The sequence below is a fragment of the Microcaecilia unicolor genome, chromosome 3, assembly GCF_901765095.1.
Source record: "Microcaecilia unicolor chromosome 3, aMicUni1.1, whole genome shotgun sequence".
Classification (NCBI taxonomy): Eukaryota; Metazoa; Chordata; class Amphibia; order Gymnophiona; family Siphonopidae; genus Microcaecilia; species Microcaecilia unicolor.
The window spans coordinates 422,690,513-422,705,335 of record NC_044033.1 but is presented as its reverse complement, the minus strand read 5'-3'; the positions used below and the strand labels follow the sequence as shown (position 1 = coordinate 422,705,335).

Below are 14,823 nucleotides of genomic sequence, written 5' to 3'. Positions count from 1 at the left end.
AGGTCTTCCAACCTATGGGAAGATACTGATGGAAGATACTGATGGAGGTGCTAAATCCCCCTCTGAGAGGGCAGGGGACAAAGGCACAGGAGACCCTAACTCAGACACAGAACACAAACATGGCCGCTTTGTCTCACAAACCATTTGCACCACCAGAGGGTCCACAGAAGGTCCAGAAAGGTCCAATACTGCCACAGAAGCAGTCTGTGACCTCTTTAAAATGGTAGGCTCTGTGCAAGAGCAAGACAAACTCTAGGGAGAACGGAACATCTGTTTCTCCCCCACCTGGACCCCCGGGGGGTGGGCAGGACTCACCCCCACCAGCTGACAGCGACCCAAGTCTGCTTCAGGTGTCTGTAAGACAGTCCCCGATACCACATGTCAGACCCGAGGTGATCCAACATGGCTATCGCAGCAGCCTGAGGGGAAGTGGGCATGCGTCTAGAGCTTAGGTAGGAATTGTTCCCGCCGAAATCCACCGTCGCATTCATGGTCTCTGGGCCTGAACAGCCATCGGGACAAGCCCCAGATGCTGTTCTCCATTTCCCACAGTGGGAGCATCGTTTAACCAACTCCGCCACCATGCCACAGTACTTCAGAGTCCCTTGTGGGAAGAACAAGGAGGCACACTTGCCCCGGAGAGAGGAAGGTGTCCAGGGAAGGCAGTGCTGCATGGAGAACACCAGCTGCTCACTCTCCAATAAAGCCACGAAGCACAAAGTGCTAGGAAAACCACCGCAGGAACTTTTTTTTTCTCTGCTGTGAAAGGAGCTGTGAGGAAACAGAAGGTAGAAAAGGGCTGGAGAGGAGATCAGAGCGGGGGAGAGACCTGGCATCACCAGGTGTACCCCCTAAAGCTGGCACTGCTCAGACTAGCACCCCCAAGCTTAGCTAAACCAGATAACCAGAATAGAAGCTGCAGTCAGATGAAGCCAGGAGCAGGCAGAAGACCGTCCACCCGCATGCTGGAGATAGAGAATACTAAGGCTGCCAGGAGTATACCATACAATAACAGAATTCAAATCAGTGCTCTCTATCTCCACCTGCTGGAAAGATGGTCACAACCCACCTGCCTCTGGATTCATCTGCTGCTGATGCTAAGGAACTGGCTATTTTGACAATAATTGAATTTGGCTCCCATTTGGGTGTGACGTAGAGGAGATGAACAACTGACAAGGGAAAAGAAAGGAAGAGTGATGTAAGGTTAGACTGTCTGGGAGTAGCAATAGAAGCAAAGAATCAAAGTACAAGAACAGGAGGAGAACAAGGCATGGAAGATTTCTAATTCATCTCAGATTGTCTTATGTGCTTGTATGAGGCGTACATGTACATAAAGTAGTTAGTCAAATTTAAGTGGTTTTATTTGCTTCTTCATATAAATTTTAAATGTTAAAAAACACTTTTGATGGTCGGATAGACCAAGAAAATTTGTCTATAAGAACTATAAAAAAATAAATTTTCACATACTTCAGACACCTAATTATTAGCTATACCAAAATATCTATAATAAAAGCATCTTACTCTCTCAAAACAACAGGAAAATACTTCCTCAATAGCCACCAAACACATCTAATTATTAGCTATACAAAAATAAAAGAATCTTACCGTTTGAGAACGTTGGGAATTAGAGGTGCTATCCAAAGAAGCCTGTGAATGTCTCCCTCCTGCAGTGCCATCCTCTAGTTCCTCAGCTGTCTGTCTTGCTCGTTTGTGCTCCACAGCTGCTGCGGTGGGACTCTCATCCTTCCTTTTCCCCATCGGGCCTGAAAAATGCAACGTAGGTTCACTGGACAAATGTCATTAAAGCAAAGAATGAGAGACAGGTTAAATTAGAAACCCAATTGCGATACCCGTTCTCCAGAGAATTTATCTAATGGAAATTTCTATTAACAAAAAATCTTTCAACCACATCCTCAGAGAGGTAATTTCTACACCAGAAGAAACAAATCACATTTACTACTTTAGGCCCTTATCTCAGTCACACGTGTCAATATATACTGACAAAACACATCATGCAGAAAAAAAAAACAATGAAAACATAAGCCAATCAAGGGAAAATTAGGTTCTTACCTTGGTAATTTTCTTTCCTTTAGTCATAGCAGATGAAGCCATTACGTATGGGTTGTGCCCATCAACCAGCAGGGGGAGATAGAGAGCTCTCAACTTTTCACAGTGCCTCATGGCCAGCTAGCTCCACTGCCTCTTCAGTATTTGAAGCTTCCAAAGCAGTATGGCAAACCGCAATGGGAATAACATGAACTTTCCTCACAGCGAACGATGGCCCCTTAACAAGGGCATAAACTCAACAAAAGGAGGGAATGAACTCATCCTCATGGAGGGAATAAACTCATCCTCCCAAAACATGAACTGGAGGGAATGAACGCATCCTCCTATAACTGTAACAAGAATCCTGAAGACTGTTTTCCGACTCCCCAAGGAAGAAATATAACTTCAGGAAACAAGAACAGCACCTGAAATCAGAATCACTGCAATACAGACAATCATACAGGGAGGGCTCATGGCTTCATCTGCTATGACTAAAGGAAAGAAAATTACCAAGGTAAGAACCTAATTTTCCCTTCCTTGTCATCAAGCAGATGAAGCCATTAAGTATGGGATGTAACAAAGCAATCCCTAAATAGGGTGGGAACAAGCCACACTACACGCTAGCACCTGTGCTCCAAAACGCGCATCCCTCCTGGCAGCCACATCCAGCCTGTAATGTCGGGTGAAAGAGAGCTTAGAAGCCCATGTTGCAGCACTGCAAATCTCCTGAAGAGATAGTGCGCCAGTTTCCGCCCAGGAAGAGGAAATCGCTCTTGTGGAGTGTGCCTTAAAGGCTGCAGGCGGGATCCCTCTCAATGTCATGTCAGTCTGCTATCCTAAATTAAGGATGCGGTTGAGAATCATCACTTCTAGTGATGATGTCAAAAGACATGCGGTGGTGAGGCAGCTCAAAGCTATAAACCTGGAGGATGTAATGGCGCAATTTAACAAATTGAAGAGTAGCAAATCTCCTGGACTGGATGGTATTTTTTCCAGAGTACTGAAAGAATTGAAAAATGAATTTGCAGAACTATTGTTAGTAATGTGTAATTTATCTTTAAAATCAAGCGTGGTACCAGATGATTAGAGGGTGGCCAATGTTAACACCGATTTTTAAAAAAGGTTCCAGAGGAGATCCGGGAAATTATAGACCAGAGAGCCTGACATCAGACCAGGGAAAATAGTAGAAACTATTATAAAGAAGAAAATTACAGAGAATATTCAAAAGCATGGATTAATGAGACAAAGCCAACATGGATTTAGTGAAGAGAAATCTTGCCTCACCAATCTATTGCATTTCTTTGAAGGGGTGAACAGGTCGATAATATGTATCTGGATTTTCAAAAGGCGTTTGACAACGTACCTCATGAAAGATTCCAGAGGAAATTGGAGAGTCATGGGATAGGAAGCAGCGTCCTATTGTGGATTAAAAACTGGTTAAAAGACAGAAAGGAAAGAGTAGGGTTAAATGGTCAGTATTCTCAATGGAGAAGGGTAGATAGTGGGATTCCCCAGGGGTCTGTGCTGGGACAGCTGCTTTTTAACATTTTTATAAATGATCTAGAGATCGGAATAACTAGTTAGGTAATTAAATTATATTTGCTGATGACACAAAGTTATTCAAAGTTGCTAAATCGCGAGAGGATTGTGAAAAATTGCAACATGACCTTATGAGACTGAGAGACTGACCATCCAAATGGCAGATGACGTTTAATGTGTGCAAGTGCAAAGTGATGCATGTGGGAAACAGGAACCTGAATTATACCTATGCAATACAAGGTTCCACATTAGGAGTCGCAAACCAGGAAAGGGATCTAGGCGTCATCATTGATGATATGTTGAAACCCTCTGCTCAGTGTGCGGTGGCCGCTAAGAAAGCAAACAGAATGTTAGGTATAATTTGGAAGGCAAAGGAATGAAAAACAAAAATGAGGATGATATAATGCCACTGTATCGCTCCATGGTGCGATCAACACCTCGAATATTGTGTTCAATTTTGGTTACCACATCTCAAAAAAAGTATAATGGAATAGGAAAAGGTACAGAGAAGGGCAACGAAAATGAAAAAGGGGATGGGACAAGTTCCCTATGAGGAAAGGCTAAAAAGGCTTTTCTGCTTGGAGAAAAAAAAAAAAAAAAAAGACAGCTGACGGGAGATATGATAGAGGTTTATAAAATAATGAGTGGAGTGCAACGGATAGACGTGAATCACTTTACTCTTTCAAAAAATCTAGGGCTAGGGGGCATAAAATAAAACTACAAAGCAGTAAATTTAAAACGAATCAAAGAAAATTTTTCTTCTCTCAATGTGTAATTAAGCTCTGGAATTCGTTGCCAGAAAATATAGTAAACGCAGCTAGCTTAGCGGGGTTTTAAAAAGGTTTGGATGACTTCCTAAAGGAAAAGTCCATAGACCATTATTAAAATGGATTTGGGGAAAATCCACTGCTTATTTCAAGGATAAGCAGCATTAAATGTTTTGTACTTTTTTGAGATCTTGCCAGGTACTTGTGACCTGAATTGGCCACTGTTGGAAACAGGATGCTGGGCTTGATGGACCTTCGGTCTGTCCCAGTATGGGAATACTTAAGTAAGATTTCAAGATCCCACAGGCAGCTTTTGCAACCCTTATTGTCTGTCATTTCTAGAAGCAAAGGTTTGGGCCCTACATAATATATATTTCCTCCACAGACAAGAAATGGGAGAAAACCTTTAGAAAATTTAATATCGACATTTATATCCTGCTTAACCATCAAGTTCAAAGTGGGTTACAGCAAAGCAGTAATTACAATTCGAAGATAAAATTATGTCTTACCTGATAATTTTCTTTCCTTTAACGCAGCAGATGAATCCAGGAACTAGTGGGTTAAGTCCGCCTACCAGCAGGTGGAGATAGAGATAAACAAACTAAAGGCAGTGATGCCAGACGGCCAGCTCCTTCCTCAGTATGTCACTCGTAAGCATTTGCCAAGGCCAAAAATATGAAACCAACAACAACCAGAAACCATCCTCACTATGAAAAACAGAGAACCAAATAAGAACTTCGAAATAACTGCAACTTGATCCAGAAATCGGAATCCTTTCCGTGTTCCCATAGCTGTCTGAACTCCGCAAAAGAGAACCTGGAAGGAAAAAATAGCCACACTGCGCGGAAAATGAAAAAACTGTCAGCTGAACTAGGGAGGGATCCTGGATTCATCTGCTGCGTTAAAGGAAGAAAATTATCAGGTGAGACATAATTTTACCTTGCTTGTCACTTGCAGCAGATGAATTCAGGAATTAGTAGGATGTACCATAGCATTTCTTAAGTAGGGTGGGAAGCCGACGCTCCCCGCGCCAGCACTCCCGCCCCAAAACTCGCATCCTCCCGAGCAGACACGTCTAGCCTGTAATGCTTCTCAAAAGTATGATGGGACGCCCAAGTAGCCACCCGACAAATCTCTTCCAGGGATAAGGACGACACCTCCGCCCAAGAAGCCAACTGTGCCCGTGTAGAATGTGCCTTCAGGGCCACTGGAGACGCTCGCCCTTGTAGCAAATACACCGCTCCAATGGCTTCTCTAATCCAGCGAGCAATGGAAGCCTTAAAAGCCGCCTCACCTCTTTTCAATCCCGACAAAAGCACAAAGAGATGATCCGAGCGTCGAAACTCGTTAGAGATCTGCAAGTACTGAAACAAGGCTCTCTACCCGTCCAGGAAACGTAGCAAGACAAACTCCCCCGGATAATCCTCTCTTCGAAAAGACGGAAGATAAACCGCCTGATTGACATGGAAAGCCGAACCCACTTTAGGTAGAAACGACGGCACCATCCGAATCGACACCCCTGCTTCAGAAAACTGCAAAAAAGGATCTCTGGAAGACAAAGCCTGAATTTCAGAAATCCTCCAAGCCGAAGCAATGGCCACCAAAAACACTGACTTAAGTGTTAGATCCTTCTCAGAAACCTTATTCAACAGCTCAAACGGTGGGGCCTGGAAGGCTCATAGTACCACATTCAAATGCCATGACGGGCACGGCTGCCGCAGAGGAGGTCGAAGGCAAAGAGCCCCGTGCAGGAAATGGACCACAGCAGAGTGAGCTGCTAAAGAGGAACTGTCCAGTTTGCCCCTAAAACAAGCTAGCGCGGCCACCTGCACTCGAAGGGAATTATATGCCAATCCCTTTTGACGACCATTATGAAGGAACTCCAGAATAACCAGAATATCCGCCCGAAAAGGAGATTCAGCACGCAAAGCACACCACGCCGAGAAAGCTTTCCACACTCGCGCGTATGCTACTGAAGTAGAGTGCTTCCGTGCCCCCAAAAGAGTGGCAATGACTGGTCCTGAAAATCCCTTCTTCCTCAGCTGCCGCCTTCCAATAGCCAGACCGTAAGACCAATGCGGGAGGGATTTTCCATCTGAACTGACCCTCGATGCAGCAGATCGGGAGTAACTAGTAAGTCACAATGGTGGCTCTGAGAGTGCTCGAACGAGATCCGCATTACCACGGCCGTCGGGGTCAGTCTGGGGCCACTAGAACGACCGGCCCCCGATGCCGCCCTATGAGGCAAAGAACTCTCCCTATCAGAGGCCACGGAGGAAAAACATACAGTAGCTGTTGTTCCGGCCATGGCTGGAGAACAGCGTCCAATCCTGCGGATCTTGGCTGCCGTTTGCGGCTGAAGAACTGGGGGACTTTGGCATTGCAAGCCATGGCCATGAGATCCATTACTGGTTTTCCCCAACGTTGACAGATCAGCCGAAAAGCCGAGTCCAACAGCATCCATTCCGCTGCGTCCAAAAGAGTCCGGCTGAGAAAATCCGCTTCAACATTGTCTTGACCCGCAATGTGAGCTGCCAACAGACTCTGAACATGCGCTTCCGCCCATACTAGAAGACGAAACGCTTCCACAGCCAAGGGAAGACTGCGAGTGCCCCCCTGCCGATTGATGTAGGCCACCGTCGTGGTGTTGTCCAAGAATACACGAACCGCCTGCTCCTGCAGAAGGTCCTGAAAACTCCGCAGCGCATTCACGACTGCTCGCAACTCCAGACGATTTATTGGCCATGTCGCTTCGAAAGGGGTCCACGATCCCTGAGCTACTCAATGAAAACAATGGACTCCCCAGCCCGTAAGGCTGGCATCTGTCATGACTACCACCCAATTGGGAGACGCCAGAGAAACACCCTTCTGCAAATTGGCTGACCGGAGCCACCACGCGAGACTGTCCCTGGCCCGGCTTGACCAAGGAAGGCATCAATGATAATTCAGCAACGTCGGCGACCATCTGCTCAAAAGGAAATTCTGAAGAGGCCGCATGTGAGCCCTTCCCCATGGAATGACCTCCAAGGTCGCCGTCATGGAACCGAGGACCTGAACATAGTCCCATACTTGGGGAGCGCGACGACTCAATGTCCGTACCTGAGAAAGCAATTTGATCCTTCGCCCCTCGGGGAGAAACACCTTCCCCCGCTTCGTATCGAATTGCACTCCAAGATACTCCAGACTCTGAGTAGGAACCAGATGACTCTTGTCCATATTGACCACCCAACCTAAGGATTGCAACACCGCAATCACTCGGTCGGTGACCACTCGACTCTTCTCTGCTGTCGTCGCCCGAATCAGCCAGACATCGAGATATGGATGCATGCGAATCCCCTCCTTCCGCAGGAACGCCGCCACCACCACCATGTCCTTGGAAAAAGTGCGTGGGGCAGTGGCTATTCAGAAAGGAAGGGCCCGAAACTGGAAGTTCTGACCCAGCACCGCAAATCTGAGTGATGGGGCTGCCAAATTGGAATGTGCAGGTAAGCTTCCCTCAAATTGAGAGCCGTCAAAAACTCGTCTGGTTGAACAGCAGCAATAACTGCCCTTAATGTCTCCATGCGGAAGTGACGAACCTGCAAAAACTGGTTTACTTTTCTGACATCAAAAATAGGCCGGAAAGCCCCTCCCTTCTTTGAAACCACAAAGAAGATGGAGTACCGACCTGTGTGTCTTTCGAGAGGAGGAACAGGCACAATAGCCCCTATCCTTAGCAGGTCTCACAAACACTGCAGAACCGCTGTCCTCTTGGCCCGTGATACACAGCGGGACTCTAGAAAAAAGTCTGCGACAGAAGAGAAGAATTCTAGCTTGTAATCTTCTCGCACCACATCGAGGACCCACTGATCCGAAGTAATTCTGGCCCACTCTGGAAGAAACAGAGAAAGCCGACCACCGATCTGCTCTCCTCCCGAGTGGACCTGCGCCCCATCACTGGGAGGCCCGAGAAGGAGTCCCCTGACGAGAGGGGGGGTCCAGCCGGATGCTTCTCGTTGCGAAAGGAAGAACGCTGCCCAAAACGAGGATGCTGAAAGGCTGCGTTGGACCGCCCCGGGCGATACCGGCGCGTCTCTCTGAAACGTGACCTCGAGGCTCCTTTCTAGGTCTTGTAGAAATATGCTGTCACTTGTTTTCAGTGAAATACAGGCCAAGGGCTCAGGCTAAGAGCTAGGCCTCTAAGAATAAGTACATAAGTATGTAAGTAATGCCACACTGAAAAAAGACCAAGGGTCCATCGAGCCCAGCATCCTGTCCACGACAGCGGCCAATCCAGGTCAAGGGCACCTGGCAAGCTACCCAAACGTACAAACATTCTATACATGTTATTCCTGGAATTGTGGATTTTTCCCAAGTCCATTTAGTAGCAGTTTATGGACTTGTCCTTTAAGAAACCGTCTAACCCCTTTTTAAAATCTGCCAAGCCTTCACCACGTTCTCCAGCAACGAATTCCAGAGTTTAATTACGCGTTGGGTGAAGAAAAAGTTTCTCCGATTTGTTTTAAATTTACTACACTGTAGTTTCATCGCATGCCCCCTAGTCCTAGTATTTTTGGAAAGCGTGAACAGACGCTTCACATCCACCTGTTCCGCTCAACTCATTATTTTATATACCTCTATCATGACTCCCCTCAGCCGTCTCTTCTCCAAGCTGAAAAGCCCTAGCCTCCTTAGTCTTTCTTCAGAGAGAAGTCGTCCCATCCCCGCTATCATTTTAGTCGCCCTTCGCTGCACCTTTTCCAATTCCACTATATCTTTCTTGAGATGCGGCGACCAGAACTGAACACAATACTCAAGGTGCGGTCGCACCATGGAGCGATATAACGGCATTATAACATCCTCACACCTGTTTTCCATACCTTTCCTAATAATACCCAACATTCTATTCGCTTTCCGAGCCGCAGCAGCACACTGTGCAGAAGGTTTCAGTGTATTATCGACGACAACACCCAGATCCCTTTCTTGGTCCGTAACTCCTAACGTGGAACCTTGCATGACGTAGCTATAATTCAGGTTCTTTTTTCCCCACATGCATCACCTTGCACTTGCTCACATTAAACGTCATCTGCCATCTAGCCGCCCAGTCTCCCAGTCTCGTAAGGTCCTTCTGTAATTTTTCACAATCCTGTCGCGAGTTAACGACTGAATAACTTTGTGTCATCAGCAAATTTAATTACTGCCCATTTAACCCCACTCTGTTTCCTATCCGTCAACCAGTTTTTAATCCACAATAGGACTTTTCCTCCTATCCCATGACCCTCCAATTTCCTCTGTAGCCTTTCATGAGGTACCTTGTCAAACGCCTTTTGAAAATCCAGATATACAGTATCAACCGGCTCCCCTTTGTCCACGTTTGTTTACTCCTTCAAAGAATTGAAGAAAATTGGTCAGGCAACATTTCCCCACACAAAAGCCGTGCTGACTCGGACTCAGTAATCGGATGTGCTCTGTAATTTTTAATAATAGCCTCTACCATTTTCCCAGGCACCGACGTCAGACTCACCGGTCTATAATTTCTGGGCGTTACATTGGCCACCCTCCAATCATCCGGTACCACGCTCGATTTTAAGGATAAATTGCATATCACTAGCAGTAGCTCCGTAAGCTCATTTTTCAAATCTATGAGTACTCTAGGATGAATACCATCTGGTCCAGAAGATTTGCTACTCTTCAGTTTGCTGAACGGCCCCATTAAGTCCTCCAGGTTTACCGGAAGTCAGTAAGTTTCTCCGACTCATCGCTTGAAATATCATTTCCGACACCGGTATCCCACCCAAATCTTCCTCGGTGAAGACCGAAGCAAAGAATTCATTCAATCTCTCCGCTACGTCTTTGTATTCCTTGATGCCCCTTTTACCCCTCAGTCATCCAGCGGCCCAACCAATTCTTTTGCCGGCTTCCTGCTTTTAGTACTGAAAAAAAATTTTACTATGTTTTTTTTGCCTCTAATGCTATCTTTTTTTCTTAATCTCTCTTGGCCTTCTTTATCTGCGCCTTGCATTTGCTTTGACACTCCTTATGCTGCTTCTTGTTATTTTCAGACGGTTCCTTCTTCCATTTTCTGAAGGCATTTCTTTTAGCTCTAATAGCTTCCTTCACCTCACTTTTCAACCAGGCCGGCTGTCTTTTGGAGTTCCGTCACTTCTGACACAGATACATTTCACTGCAGTAAATGCTGAAATAAGCAACTGAGAGCAGGCAGAGGGAGGGGGAATCTGGTCTGTAAATAACAGCTGGATTGGCGCTAGCAAGAAAGTCACAAGCAAGGATGTTTTGGCTAGTGGAAGATAGCAATGGGTCAGGTGCAAGTAGGATGAGAATATCCAAATGGGGGGGGGGGGGGGGGGGGGGGGGGGGGGGGAGGCTGGTGGAAGGCTTGGGAACATGTGAAGTCATTAATTAACAGATGTTGACATGAACATCATTTGTTGATACATAGAATTTGGAAACATATGAAGCCATTATTATCAACCGATAATGGCCAAAGACTGCTGGTGAGAAGGTGGGGGTCCATAGGAATGAATGGTACAAGAAAGATATAAAAAGGGCAGTCTGCAAAGGTATCGGAGCAGAAGGGAAAAGACAGAAGAGAGAAGACAGACTGCACCTGCTGTGTGTTGCGAAGTGCTGCTCCACCATGTTCCAGATATGAATGCCCAATTGCCTGTATTGCCTTGGGTGAGATGCTTAATAAAACTATATTACTATATCCACTGAATCCCGGGTGTCCTTCTGATTATGGAGCTCGTTAGTGCCCAGACTGTGTAAAACAGTCTAAGCAGATTCGAGATCAGAGTAATTAATCATGGTGTGGGAACACGCAATTATTTACAGTCCTCCCAAAAAGCAATTTCCCCCGGAAAGGCAGTTTAATGAGCCGTTGCTTAGAGGCCATATCTGCAGCCCAATGACGGAGCCACAGAAGACGCCAAGAGGAAATGGTCAAGGCCACGAGTTTGGCCGAAGCACGGACCAAATCATACAAAGCATCCGCCAAGTACGCCAGCCCACTATCCATCAGCGACATCTGAGGAGTTCCCGGCATATCAGACTCCGAAATCGAATCCATGACAGAATGTAGCCAACTGAGACAAGCTCTAGCCGCATAAGAACTACAAACAGAAGCTTGAAATGTCAAAGCGGCCACCTCAAAGGCATGTTTTAAAGAGGCCTCTAGCCTCTGTCTTCCATATCCTTAAGTGCCACACCACCTTCCACTGGAAGAGTAGTCTTCTTAGTGACCGCCGTCACCAGGGCATCCACCCTAGGTAGAGCAAACTGCTCTAAACGGTCCGCTGAAACCGGATACAGCCTGGCCACACCCCTGGCTACTTTCAGCCCCCCATCCGGATCCGCCCACTGGGCCGAAATCAACTCTTCAATAGCTTCATGTACCGGAAAGGCCTCAGAAGGTCATCTGGTACTAGCCATCTTGGGGTTGACCACCTGAGAAGCCGCAACCTCAGGGTCCTCTATATTCAGGGCTTCCAGCGCCTGAGAGACAAAGGAGGACAACTCCTCTTTATGGAAAATCCTCACGGTTGGTCAGTGAGGACACCGCCCTCCACGTCCTCTACCCCCATCTGCTCCGAGAGAGCCACCACGGAGGAAGCTGCAGGCAACCGTATGCAGGACCCATCCTCGGACCCCAAAGAAAGCCTAGGCTTTTTAAGGGAGGAGAAATCCTCTGGGGAAAAACCCAAAATCTCTTGGTTACCCCCAGACCCCGTGAGAGAATCAAAGGCCGAAGCTGTTGCAGCCGCGTGGGGGGGGGGGGGGGGGCAAGGCCCTTTTCAACAAAAACGCCTATTGCAGTAGCAAAATAAACTCTGGCGAAAACCTCTCCCCCGCAATGGAGGTCGCAGACATGGCACCTGCACCACTGCCCACAGTGCCTGACGGCCCTCCCCCGACTCCCCTACCAGCAGAGAAGCTTTGCCCAAAACCGCTACTGGAGCTGGCTCCGTGCACGCTCTTTGGGGGGGGGGGGGCACCGCTCCGTCGAGTCCTGCCAAATCAGCGCACCCCGCGCTGCAAAGGCCCGCTGCCGAACGCCGTTTCCCCGCCTCCACTGCCATCGCCCGCCCCCGGACAGGAACCCAGCAGGACTTACCCCGGACCGGGAAAGCGCGGGAACTGACCGCCGAGCCGAAGAAAAAAAACTCTCCGACTCCACTTTGAGGCAGGCTCAGACAAGCAGGCAACAGAAAACAGGACTCAGACAGCAGTAACACAAACCTGCTCTCAGCAAAAACACACTTCCCTGTGCTTCTCTTTCTCTTTTAAACAAATTCTATGGTTCTCTTTTTTTTTTTTTAGTGAGGAGGCAGAAACAAACAGGGAAGGAAAGGAACAGCAAAAGCCTGTTCAGAGGGAATTTGAGGTGCAGCAGGGACCCAGCAACTGCGTATGCTGCCAAAGGTGACACCACCAGTCCGCCACCCCCGGCTCAAACTGGCCACTGGCCCAGGAGCACCCTCAGAGGCCTTGGGCCCAGGAGCTGAAGAAAAAGCCGTCCACCACCTGCTGAGTTAGAGACATACTAACTGAGGAAGGAGCTGGCTGTGGATATCACTGCCTTTAGTTTGTTTATCTCTATCGCCACCTGCTGGTAGGCGGACTTAACCCACTAGTTCCTGGATTCATCTGCTGCAAGTGACAAGGAAACAAATTTACAATTCCTCAATCAATAAAGCAGTAAACTTACAAATATTTCTGAAACAACCATGTTTTTATAGCTTTCCTAAAACATATATACCCCCATATTCTACATATGGCACCTAGATTCTGCACGGAGATAGGTGCGTAACAAGGTAGTGTTTTAACAGCACTTAATAACCAGCACTAATTGGCAATAATTACAATTTATGCACAGAAACCACTAAGCGTATTCTATAAAGGACTATGCCTAAATTGCAAAGCGTGTAGTTCAAAATAAATGTGTGCAGCTTAAAAGAAGCATGTGTATGGGCATTTCATGGGTGTTCCAAAATTTCTGCACGTAAATACACTATACGGGTCAGTCAGCCTAAATCTATGTGCACGAATTTACACCAGGATTTTATAGGCATAAATGGACGCACATAGATTTAGGCGCTACAGTATCAACTAAGCGTATTCTATACCAAGTGCCTAAATCATATAGCATACGTTTAATTCCACATGGATTTTTAAGCGCCATATATAGAATTTGGTCCATAACATGAAATGTTTCTTAAAAGTAAGCGGCAAACTATTCCAGAGTTCAGAAGCTTTCTCAAATAAGTTCTATTTTTTTCTACTAATCAATATAATAAGTGACAAGGAGGAGCAGACTCTTCTGAAGACCACAAGCTTGGAATAGATCAATACATGGTAATCATACCAACTAAGTACCCAGGACTCAATCCATATTAATTTTTAAAATTAAAAATTAAATCCTTGCTCCTATGGGTAAGCAATGCAACTCAGCAAAAGTGGAATTGCATGGTCAAATTTATTACCGTACAAAATCAATTTAGCAGACATTTTGCAAAACTTGAAGGCTATGTAATTGCTTAACTGGCAATCCCAGTAAACAAACATTAGAATAATCAAGTGATGTAAGTATAACCGCCTGAATAATGATCTGAAAGTGGCAGTGCACCAAAAAATATTTCATTCTACGCAACAATTTCAGTTTGAACAAAATTGTTAGAATCAAATCATTAACATGAGTTTCCATGGTAGAATGCCAGAATCCAACCAGACTCTCAAAAAGTTTTATTTCATGCTTTATGGACACATTAGAATCGTGAAGCCGTACTAGAACTAGAACGCGCATGGAACAAAAAGAAAGATGAACACACACTGAATCTCTGGAAATCATTACGGAGGAAATACAAATACACCATAAAACAGACTAAAAGATTTCACTACAAAACAATAATTGGACCAAACTATAAAGACACACACAAACTCTTCAACCTTGTAAATAAACTACTGGACACCACACCATTTACAAATAACAGCAAGGATACACCAGGGGTCGACAACCTTGCGAAATACTTCAAGGAAAAAATTATACAACTACGATTTAAAATACCCACCAGCCCAATCGAATACTCCACATTCCTAAACTGTCTAGACCCAGAAGATGGAATATATCCAGCAGACAGGATCTGGACCGAATTCGAATCACTGTCAGAGGACCTCATCTCTAAAACGCTTAAAAGATTCACCAAATCCCAATGCAAACTAGATATCTGCCCAAACAACCTCATGAAATTAGCTCCTCAACAATTCATAACAGACCTAACGAACCACGTGAATTTCATGCTACAAAATGGACTTTTTCCAAAGGAGAAAGGAAAGATCTTACTCACCCCAATACCCAAAGACACAAAGAAACACGCAAGCGAAATAACTATAGACCAGTAGCATCAATACCACTAATAACCAAAATAACCGAAGGGATGGTTACAAAACAACTCACAAACTACCTCAACAAGTT

At 45.9% G+C, this 14,823-nt stretch overlaps 1 protein-coding gene across 1 annotated transcript in view; it reads right to left on the bottom strand.

Annotated features, from left to right (window-relative positions):
- Positions 1–14,823, bottom strand: part of SMC6 (structural maintenance of chromosomes 6) — a 413,908-nt gene that overhangs the window by 395,096 nt on the left and 3,989 nt on the right. The window contains 1 exon segment of the mRNA XM_030198844.1: positions 1,606–1,763. Within this exon segment, the coding sequence (XP_030054704.1) occupies positions 1,606–1,758 (153 nt within the window). The 5' untranslated portion in view covers positions 1,759–1,763.